The sequence below is a fragment of the Mercenaria mercenaria genome, chromosome 1, assembly GCF_021730395.1.
Source record: "Mercenaria mercenaria strain notata chromosome 1, MADL_Memer_1, whole genome shotgun sequence".
NCBI classification, from domain to species: Eukaryota; Metazoa; Mollusca; class Bivalvia; order Venerida; family Veneridae; genus Mercenaria; species Mercenaria mercenaria.
The window spans coordinates 43,085,163-43,097,673 of NC_069361.1; the positions used below are offsets into that span (position 1 = coordinate 43,085,163).

Consider the following 12,511-nt stretch of genomic DNA (forward strand, 5'->3'; position numbering starts at 1 on the left):
TTGTGTCTGTCAGTGTGTATATCAATATTAGTAGGGAAATGTTTAAAGCTTCCTACAGCAATAAAGATTAGATTAAATTTTAATGTCAAAGTTCTGTTTAAAATCAACCTCCAGTATCCATAGCAATTCTCTTTAAACATAAGACAATATGATAAATGTTATTCATCATTCCAAAGAACACGCTGAGTGAGGTGATAGGAACTTCTTCAATCTGATTGATTCTAAATTGATCGTCAAAAATGATTTCGGTGTGGGTAACTTTCCTTTTTAATTTTCAGTCATTTTAACACAAATTATTGGAGAATGAATTGTTGTAAAAACTTTGAAGATATATCAGTCAGTATTAATGCAACATCTCCATATAAGAAAATGTAAAATGGAGATTTTTTCTCAAAATTGAATTGTGACTTGTAACATAAAGAAAAATACGTTTTTGGATATTAAAAATTGACATTGTTATAGATGTCTCAAAGTTCAAAAAGGAAGAAGAGAACTTACTAGTCGGATTCTTGCTCAGATTTATTTCTGTTATTCAGTTATGCGGGGATGTATAGGGGAAAAGAACTATCTAGTACGTTTCTCTCATTTCCGAGTCTGTTATTCAGAAATATAGATCATTCGTACAGTAAAACTCAGATAAAGACTGCTCCTGTATAGCAAAAAATCATATGTAATGAAAAATTATTTATTCCCGAATTTTCTGCGTAATTTATTTTTGTATAAAAACCTGCCTCTAGAACACGGTTAGAGCAAAAATTTAGTTAAAACGAACACGTCTTTTTGTCCGAAAGCTGTAATTAATGCATAAAAGTAAACATATAACGAACTGTTTTAGATGCGTGATTTTGATCATTTTATACAAATCATTTGTTTTCATTATTTCAAAATAAATTTTAATTTTGACATGAATATAGCAACAATAAGAATTGGTTGTTTTATCTCAGAATTTAACCTCTCTACAAAATATGAACAAAGTACAAAATGTATAAGAAGAAAAAGTATTTAAAGCTTGAATTTCTTTTGTTGTTACTTTGTCCAAAAATGTAATGCTGACATCACAGATATACATGGTATCAATTTGGTATTTTTGCAAAGATATTTTAAAGAAATAAAAAGTATGTCACATTAGAATGCATATTTCTACCGGTAAAGAACAAGAATATGTAAAATGAAATTTTCCCTAGGGGAAATACATGTAGCAGACATATAATGTCATACAAACTATACGATCATAATCATTTTTCCAGCTCTTCTGACCGGAGAAATCGAAAACACCCACTTAAAGAAAGCAGAAATAATAAAACAGGAATGAAAATGTAAAAAAGGGACTGGACTCCAGATCGATCGTTCGACAACAAAAAAGTATTTTATTTAGTTATCTGGAAATAAATGCTATTTTTCTTACGAATGGTTTATAAACTTATAATTACTGACAAACTGTATGTTACGGAAACACATAAGAATTTGCTGTTTTCGCTGTACTCCAGGTAAACTGTCTTGGTTATAATATCCATATTTTGAACATACCGAAGAATATTCCTCCGGCCAATAATCGATAATGGTTAGATTTTCTATATAGAAATAAGAAGGGCATGTACACATTTTACTTAATAACAAAATTACTAAAAATAAGAAACCTTAGGTGCAAAAATATTACCAAAGTTCAACATTTGATTCATCACACGGTATATTTTAATTAAATTTTACTTTTATTTTTGATTCGTTCCTAACATGATGTTTAATGCCATCATTTCGTCATTTTTTCCCTTCTATTTTCCATATAAAATGTGTAAAAATCTCATACATGCGTTTCTTCAAAGCAATTTTTGGACAAAACCATTGATATGAAAGCTTAGGTGCAAATGATTTCCTACTCTCAATAAATTTATCTTTTGAATGATATTAATTTCATTTTTGTAAAATAGAAATTTGATTCGTTCTCAGACGGTTAATTTCCACTGATTTTGAAGAATAATTAACTTCAGTGCGAAGTTGTTGTTATAGCGTCATGTGCAGACGACATATTAATGTCGCGTGAACATGCGGTATCGCGATCAAAAGGTTAAAGTAAATGATTTAATCAGTTTAGTTAATTTGTGATTGAATGTTTTATTTGACAAAATGAGTGTAAGTTTTAAATCAATTTTATTTCGCGAATAATTCCTTTTGTGTTAATATCACATTTTTTTTTAATTTTTTTTTTTTTTTTTGGGGGGGGGGGGCGGTCAAATTAAAGGTGGTAATTATGTCCGGAGGATTTTGATGTACAAGAATGTTTATGTTATGTAAATAAAAGATCTGCATTTAAAACAGAATTGACTTTCCACCACATTAATTTCATGAAACATTTGCAACAATACTGACGGTTTTAATAAAAACTAAAAATATATCATGATAACAGATAAATTTTCCATGAATGCAAGATAAATATAAAAAATTTTTTAAGTCAATGCTTTAAACTGCATCAGCAATACGTACGTTTTCATGATATCAAGTAACTTCTTATGAAATTAGAAAAAAATGATCATGATCTTTTCTTTTTCATTGTGTGGAAATATAATTTTACTTTCCTGAAAATTTGAACTGCTTTCATGATTGTTTTTCAGTTATCATGAAAATCGTCATTATGAAACTTTCATAATTATTGGACATGTTCAATTTAAAATGATTTTACATGAATGTCATTTCTATACTGTAATGAAAGCTGACAGAAATTGTTGATCCATCACGCGTTTATATATCCGTTTTATTGGCCCCCAATTACCACTAAATAAGGAGCGTTAAAACAAAACAGACATATACAACACTGATAAGGCTAATAAATGCGTTTTGAATATAATTATAATGCCATTTTACTTTTTCTCCCCTGATATCGATTTTCTGCCACATCGGTCATGAGGTCAATTCTTCCTCATGGTTACAATTCAATAATTCAATAACTGGTTTCGACGACTGAAAATTTGTCTTAATTGTCACGGCTGTTCGGGGTTCAATTCCCGACGTTATTTTTTTTTTATTTATTTATTTATTTTTTTTGATTTTGCAATATCTCAAATGTTTTAGAAGCAAAAACCAAACACTCATTTCTAATGTTCATAGTATGACCAAACTTTGAAAGCAAGATTTTTTTAGCCGAATCTGGAGGTCAGTGCCTTTAACCTTAAATAAATCGAACTAGTACATAACAACGTCCGCCTAGAACGAACTGTCCATTTCATTGATACAACAAACCTCGGTTATAAGGAACAAATTTCCAATGTACTTACAAATTAGATATATCCGAGTTTTATTGTACTTGGTTTGTGTGCGTAGGGAGTTTGAGTCGGGAGAAGCAACTGGTTAGTTCCTTCCTTCTTCAGGCTATAACTCAGTTATGTTGGCATTTTTATACTAAAAGGATATCGAACCAACTAGACTTGACTCATATTCCCCGAAACTTTGAATCAGACTGAAATGCTATTTTTTTCGCTATGCTATTGTTACATTAGGACTTATTCTTGGAACTTTCGAAGTATGCAGCTACGGATGTCTATGCAAATTTCATTAGTATGGACACACTATGAAAAAGTGGAATATCTACCGCTCTTAATTTTAGAATATATATATGTTCATTCAGAACCTGAACTAGAGTTCTGCGATGTTAATCCTCCATCATACAGTCATATACATATCAGGCGGGTGGGGGATTAAAGAAACAGGTTAGTTTCTTCTCCATTCACTGTCTTATTATTCGGTTATGTAGAACTGTGTTACTATTTCGAAATCTAATTAATATAATGGAAAAGTGTTCGCTCTTCTATATCCAGATTCGGAAACTTCACTGGTTTGCAGTTCGTATTTCGTAACACGAACTACTGACCAATTTGCAGTTCATGATTTGATTCCCAAAGTAAGACCTGCCAACTATGAACTACATGTACATTCTAGTCTGCAGTTGGCAAATCGGAAAGGAAAGCGCTTACCAGACAGCACTTTGAAATTCAAATTGTGAACTGCTGTATCTAAGGCCACAGTTTGCAATTCCAGTGGGGAAGTGCTGACAAGACTGTCCTTTGAAATTTGTATAGTTAACTGTAGAGGATTCTGTAGCTGACAATTCGCATCACAAACGGGACACTGTTCAAAATTCAAATCGCAAGCTGCAGACCGACCTAACAGATATTTTGTTTGATTAACTACTGGTCAGATTCTTATTATTACCCGTCTATAGTTTAGATATGATCTGTAGATTTATATTAAGGCAATCAGATGTTATCATTAGAATTAAATAAACAAATTTATACTGTCATATTCTTCTTATTATAAAAATGTTCCCTTCTATCTGAATAAAATATTAGGCATAATAGCACATTTGTTTCTTTTATTTTCTTCTATTTTTTGGTGGAGTTGGGGGTAGGATGGAGGGAGAAGTCGGGGGCAAAGACGTTTCTTCAGAACAGGCATTTATTACTGTAGTCAAATCGGTTTGGAAAAAGCATCAAAGGTTGGCCAAAAGTAACCAGGGGTTTGGGAGGGGAAGATACCAACTAGTCTGATGTTTTGTTTCCAGCTAAAAAATCAACCAGATTGATCGTTTCAAAATGGTTGACTTTTTCCATTGATAGGAAATCAACTGGGGAGAAAACTGACAGTTACACCAGTATAAATAAACCACGGTTTTGTCATTTATTCTTTTTCTTACTATGGCCGGATTTGTTTTCATGGTATCACTTACGTCTGTGGTTGATTCCTTAGGGATTCACCGTCCATACATTTTTCCTTCTTTTTCATTGATGATCTACACGGTTATGAAACGTTGCCTGTGGCACAAAATGTGCCGCACTGAAATTAAGGCATCGCGCTTCCGACGGCGCAGGCATTGCGCAGGATGTTTACAAAATAACGAGCACGGTGAGTAATATGAAACGTTTTTGGTTATTGTCTTTTTACAGTAAAAACCTTTTTAGAAATCGGGGAATGCAGCGGGATGCAGTTGTGTCTTGCCGACAAATCCATGCCCAGTTTGTGAAGAAATATGTAATATTGTTATTTTGCGTGCGTTTTTCATCGGATAAGTAACGTGAAAATTACAAAAGCAGTGGATATTCCGAGTCATTTCACCACCTGCAGAAAAAGGAATGATGTAATACTGTAGTATATTATATAAAGACATGATATCTGATCAACTGAGATAAAATACATGTCAGAGAAAAGGCATATCCCCCTCGTTCTGCCGACTTTTCAGTCTAGAGCCGCAGGCATCTCAGTGGTGCCGTAGGCATCGTGAGAGGCGCAGTCATCAGAATAGTTTGAACATTCTTGGTAGAGCGTCATCTTAGGATCAACTGTGTGAAATCATTTTAAAATTGGGCCTACAGTTTCTAAAAAGAATATTATATAAGAACATGCACTGTCGCGGCCACTATTTTGGGAAGTCAAAGTAATTTAAAAATCATTGGTAAAAAATCTCAGACCGTTGGTTTAGGGCTTATGTCGCGTTTGTAGCTCTGGTGTTCATGGTTGTTTTTTTGACGAATCGTAATAATTTAACGAAACATATTTTTTAATGTTACGAGGCGTTTTTGAATAGTATTGGTAGAAAGTCACTCAAAGAACATTTATGTGAAATTGTTTTAAAATCGAGCGATTAGTTTTAAACAGGAATAATTTTAAGTTCAGATTCTTTATGTGTTGCGCTTACGGACATTACGGACGGGTATTTGCATCTTGCTTCTTTCATTAAGACCTTTTTTGTAGCATGAAAGAAGCAGTCAAATTCATAGATATTTAGTTGCGTTAGTACCCAACCCCAAACGCACGGCCATCTCCAGTAAGACATGGACGTCACGCTTACACCCCTTGACTACTCTCTTTCCAACTGGGCATAAGGATAAATAAACGATTCCATTGTTGTCAAAAGCTGCAAATGTCATAAATCATAATAAAAAAATTTGTAAGTAAAATAATCATTCTTGAAGATGTTTCTTGAACTTGAAAGTGAAATGCAAAAATGTCGTCATATTTGTGATAACGGGAGATAAAAATAATTCTTTAACAAAAATGTTGAATACATGCTTTTGATAATGTTGTCAATTTGTCATATTTTTGGATATTTAAAACATGTTGACCGTTTTCAGGAACAACAGAATGGTATAATAATGATTATACCGTAATTGTGAAATCATCACCTGGGAAAATAACACATGTAGTCTTCGTGACATGTTTTTATGCAAGAATAGCGCCCTCGGTCTACAACAATCTATCGGGCTTCTACAGACGTTGATATACAAAAAAATGAAACTTGAGTGGCATACGAGAGAGAGAGAGAGAGAGAGAGAGAGAGAGAGAGAGAGAGAGAGAGATTGGTTGGAAATTGAAGGTTTCTTAATATAAACATAATAAAATATGGCACTTTTAGATAAAGCAAGGGCATAAATCTGGACATACTGATGCAAATATAGTTCGGACTGGTGAGGACATGTAGGTGCCAGAGTGTAGGCAAAAGTGAATGAGGAGTTATTGATAAATGAAAGGCCCAGTACTCTGTACCTTCACCTGATCAGGGCCATTTTGAACTTGAACAAGATCAAGGCACATCCTGTGTTAAAATGACTAGGACTAGTGATGATATGAAAGTGTTATGTCTAAATATTATGAAATATAACATCTTTTATTTCAAAGGCTCTCCGTCTTAACACATTCAACTAAATGCTCAATTAGGTTTGATACTGAGCTGTACAGAAATTACTGTATCGGTAGTATAGAATATGTATAAGCTTGACATATTACTATACTACTAAGCTAAGCTTATAAGGGACAAATAAATTTTAGGGGCCTCCGTGGCCGAGTTGTTAAATCGCTGATTTCAAATCACTTGCTCCTCCTGATTCGAGTTAGTATATGACCCAGGGAAGTTCCTACCTCTTTAGTATCTTGAGCAATGAAATCGGTCCATTTGCTAAGGTGACTATGTTGTAGACTAGCTGACAAACTATGTAGAATGTCCTATGTTAATAAGAGCTATATATCTCATATATAGTTTTCTCTGGCTACCTCGCCTAAACGATTCGTGTACCAATGGTTTGTAAATGATTTCAGCTATGTGCTATATAACTTCAGGGATCAGGCAAATCATTCAATGTTTCAAACTAACAACCTTTTACTAATAATTATCAGCTCAAACTCCTATAGGCTGGAGGTACAGTACCATACTTGACTTGTCTTTTTGTTGAAGTTTCCGTCAGGCGGTATCTTTGAAACAACATCATACGAGTGCTATCGCGTTGATGTTCAGCCGATGTGCAACTTAGTATAATTGCCCTGATGTTTGGATGCTCAGCGCCTATATGCTATAAGATATAGCATTTAACTACCATATAGTTATGACCCCGATGTCTTGGTTGTACTTCGCCAATAATGTTGAACCTTGTCTATAAGCTGGAACTCTATTGTTTATAGCAAATATAAAGGTTTAACTTCTATGCGCTGGCTCTAAAGCTCGAAACCTGTCACAATTCTACACTCTTCTTTAGAGTATGAACCTCAAACGTCCTCATTTAAATAATTTATCCGTCCTGACAGCGAAGTTAAAGTAAAATTTTCTCATCAAGGTACTAGAATAAATTATTAGTTGAATCTCGATCGTTGGATACAGAATGAATTCACTGTCATCCGTATACAATTTATAGGCTAGCAGAGGTACGCTCTTAATAGTGCTATTCATAGAACCTGATTCTGATTGATCCAAATTCGTATATGATATTATACGGCGAGTACATGCTTTAACAAATAGTTGGTTCCCTTTTACTATTGTATATAAGATAAGTCGTGATGTTGGGATCCATCTATCACAGTACTGTAAACAAGCCCATAAATGACGACCAAATACTATTATTTACAGCAATTCAACTATAATTATAGAAATGACAGAATGAAAAAGGAATGAAGCACTAGGTGTGCTTATTTGTTACGTTAGTAATTTGTCAAAAAATGCAAATTATTGTGACACCGTGGTTCTACCCAGGTGCCCACTAGTGTTGAAATAATGCACGAAGGAGCACCTGAGGTCTTCCTCCATCACCAAGCTTGAAAATCGCAATATGACCTATAACTGTGTCGGTGCGATTTTAAACCTAACAAAATAAATATAAACAAATAAATTTCATCAAAATATCACCTTAAAATCATTCAACCGAAAACAGGTAAAATACGGCCAACTAAGTTTCGTATTGAGCAGCTCTATAAATAACTTAATTTTGCCTGTCAGAAATGTCCACTGTACAACTAATTTGAAACTAGATAAGTAGTTTAATTGTTCTCTTAGATATACACAGGCGAAAACACTTAGTTCGAGAGCTCGCGGACTTTTATTGCAACAATTAAGGCCAAAAAAGTTTTATACATTTTTGAAAACAACATTTCATATCCTCCATTAAAACCCATTTCTTAAGTGTCAAAGCCGTGCCTATCTATATTTTGTTCACTTATGTTTGTCATAGGGGAGGTAAAAATCACTTGTAAAAATATTATGGGGTAGGGTAAAGTTTACGTCTACCAGTTTTTTTAACTGTTTAATTACAGTAACTATTTGATTGTCAGTAAATGTATAAATTGTCAAACAATGACCTTTAAGAAATGGGTTTTTCATGGAGGATATGAAATATTGTATAAACTTCTTTTGACCTGAATTCTTGCAATAAAGGTCCGTGAGCTCTTGGAACAACTTCATCTAATGGCCATAACTCCCATAAAATGCAAGCAACCAGTAAATTATTATGATATGAAAAACAAGCCACGGAACTGAACTTCCTTATAGCGGTTTGTTAAAATCCTACCAGTGTTTTCAAAGGAGTAGTTTGGACAAAACTACTAGTCGTTATAAAATAGTATATGCCATTTTAAGGGTACTCAAGCGGGCAAACATTATCCAAAATTAAACAGGCTATGTCGCCACCAACATGCATTTCTACCTTAAAATACCGACGCAATGCAAAACAAATCATGATGCTTAATCTCCGTACAAGGTAAAATCCTGTATGTATTCGTGACACACTGGCGGACGGACGGTCATTTCGAAATATCTCCCCACATTTTGGGAGGCATGATTATAGCATTACCTCTTTTTAATATTTTATATTTAAAATTTGCTCTTTTCTTCATAATAAGCGTTTATATTTCTGTTAATATCTACTGTTTATTCTATTACTTCGCGGAGAAGTGACTATAAGAGTAAATTGTTCTGGTTTGACTATACATTTATCATCAAACTGGGGTAAAAATATGTTTGGTTCATGCAAGGTGAATGAAAGTGGATTCCCAGGAAAGCTACATACAACAACTTCGACTTACCCAAAAAGACTTATTAATCCCCTCTGAATGAAAATCCATCAATTGTAAATTGTACGGCTTACCTGTTTATAAGAGGACACCATTCACAATGACCACCATGTGTGCAATCATTACACGTGGAATAACTTGAACACGACTGTACTGGCAACTTAAACACCTAAAATGTAATATGATTTTAAATAAAAATACTAAATAAACAAGAGGGCCAAGATGGCCCTAGGTCGCTCACCTGAGAAACACACCATAACAGTGTAAACATGTTTGACCTGGTGATTTCATGGAAACAAATATTCTGACCAATTTTCATTAAGATTGGACCAAAAATGTGGCGTCTTAAGTGTAAACAAGTATTTTTTTCAATTTGACCTAGTGACCTGTTTTTTAGCCAAAATGACCTAATTCGAATTTGACCTTGATTTGATCAAGGCAATTATTCTGACCAAATTTCATCAACCTCAACTGAAAAGTACAGCCTGTATCGCATACAAAACGTTTTTCTTTGATTTGTCCTAACGACCTAGTTTTTGACCCTTGATGACCCATATTCAAACTTGATCTTAATTTCATCAAGGCAATCATTCTGACCTAATTTCATGAAGATCAGTTGAGAAATACAGTCTCTATTGCATACACAATGTTTTTCTTTGATTAGACCTATTGACCTAGTTTTTGACCCCATATGACCCATATTCTAACTTGACATAGATTTCATCAAGACAATCATTCTGACTAAACTTTATGAATATCCAGTGTAAAATGCAGCCCCTATTTGCGTAAACAAGGTTTTTCTTTAATTTGACCGAGTGACCTAGTTTTTGATACTAGATGATCTATATTCACACTCCTTCAAGATTTCATCCTGACAAACATTCTGATCAAATTTCATGAAGATCCGGTATAAAATGCAGCCCCTATTGCATACACAAGGTTTTTCTTTTATCTGACCTTGTGACCTAGTTTTTGATCAAAGATGACCCATATTCAAATTTGACCTAGACTTCATCAAGACAATCATTCTGACCAAAATTCATGAAGATAAATTGAAAAATACAGCTTCTATCGCATACACAAGTTTTTTATTTGATTTGACCTAGTGACTTAGTTTTTGACCCCACATAACCCATTTTCAAACTTTGCCTAGATTTTATCAAGGCAATTATTCTGAGAAAATTTCATGAAGATCAGTTGAAAAATACAGCCTGTATCGCATACACAAGGTTTTTTTTTTAATTTTATTTGACCAAGTCACCTAGTTTTTAACCCCAGATAACCCATTTTCAAACGTGGCCTAGATTTCATCAAGATAATCATTCTGATCAAAATTCATGAAGATCAATTGAAAAATACAGCCTCTATTGCAACACAATGTTTGTCTTTGACTTGACCTAGTGACATGGTTTTTGACCCCAGATGACCCATTTTCATACTTGACCTAGATTTTATCAAGGTAATTATTCTGAGAAAAATTCAATGCAAATCAATTAAAAATACAGCCTGTATCGCATACACAAGCTAAATGTTGACAGACAAACAGACAGACAGACAGACAGATGACGGACGCCGGACATCGAGCGATCACAAAAACTCACCTGAGCAACTGTCGTGATATTTATTGGCTTTCGACACAAAAACTAATATTTCTTGAAAAATAACGAAGATATTCCTTTCAAACTTGGTCCATTTATTAAGCATAACATATAATGCATATTAAGATAGAAATAACTTTGTTGCTTTCAGTTTTGTTACAATCACTTCCCTTTTTCAGATTTTTATGATGCATGATATTTTAAAGTCCAAAAAAATATGTTTTAATGCAATGTTTAAAACAGAAAAAGGTTCAATGGCTTTCTATTGCTCTAAACTTGTGCGCCAATAACTTTATTCTATATATTTAGGGTTAATACTTTGTTTCTAGCACTACTGGATGCACATACCATGAAGAAGTAGGGGTGTATTGTTTTGCAAATGTCGGTTGGTTGGTCTGTCCCTCGGACGATCGGCCGGTCCTTAGACCAGTCGGTTTCCGGATGATAACTCAAGAACATTTGGGCCTAGGATCATAAAAGTTGACATGGAGATTAGTCTTGACAAGCAGATGACCCTTATTCATTTTGATATCAGGTTAAAGGTCAAGTTTAAACGATTTCCGGACGTTAACTAAAATCGCTTTGAAATGTAATAGGTAATTGATCATGACCAGTAGATGATTCATATTGATTTTGATTTTGAGATCAGTAAATCAAAAGTCAAGGACACAGTGACCCGTTACATTTAAACAGTTTCCGGACGATAACTTGAGAACGTTTGGGCCTATGATTATTAAAGTTGATAGGGTATTAATAATTACCAGCAGATAACTCCTATTGATTTTAGATTTTTAATTCAAAGGCGATACCCAATAACGAAAATGCGGCTCAAACAGGGAAATTATAATAAATCTATCTCCTCGGAAATTGATTAAATGAGATGAGTATATTCTTTTAGGCAAAAAGTTTTTATGCTAAGACTAAATCCTATGACACTAATGAATTGGCTGGAGATGTGTTTAATAATATATCTTTAATTTTCTCAACAAGAGGGCCATGATGACCCTATACGACTCACCTGAGGATCATTGCTCTTAATGATAAGATCAAGTTTTGACATAGATCACATTGGCATACACATTAAATATCATCAGGATAAATATTTTCTTGTAACAGTCCCTTTGACCTATGGGTCACGTACTAGTCAGGGCCAATTTCCATGAAACATTTGAGGGTCATAGGCTCAAATGCTGCATTTTTGTACCAGCATGACTTTTCCTACCCTGGAAGACTTAAATAACATTTAATCCCAATCTCATTAAAAGCTGCTAACGTATATTCATTTACATAAAACTAAAGGGAGGTAATTTGTCATAAATTCAGTCAATAATGTTTGAAACTAATCTCATTAGAAGCTGCTAGGTATGTTTATTTATACCCATTTAAATTTGAAATAAAGGGACGTAATTTGACATAAAAACAGTCCATAGTTATCTACCCTGATTGTCTCAGTCCAACTAATGACAATAATGAAATTTCAAATGAGTTCTATCAGTACAGAATCCAGTTTGATTAAAATCTGGGGAGGTAATTAGATATAAATAACTCCAAAACCTATAATTGAATCTGACTGATTCATTGTGAAATCCAAGATTTAT

The 12,511-nt window shown here is 33.7% G+C and overlaps 1 protein-coding gene across 3 annotated transcripts in view; it reads right to left on the bottom strand.

Moving 5' to 3' along the window:
* Positions 1-12,511, bottom strand: part of LOC123540722 (plexin A3-like) — a 181,979-nt gene that overhangs the window by 94,525 nt on the left and 74,943 nt on the right. For all 3 annotated transcript variants that reach the window (XM_053545547.1, XM_053545543.1, XM_053545549.1), the window contains one exon: positions 9,390-9,484. In XM_053545547.1, the coding sequence (XP_053401522.1) occupies positions 9,390-9,484 (95 nt within the window). The remainder of the gene's footprint in view (positions 1-9,389; positions 9,485-12,511) is intronic.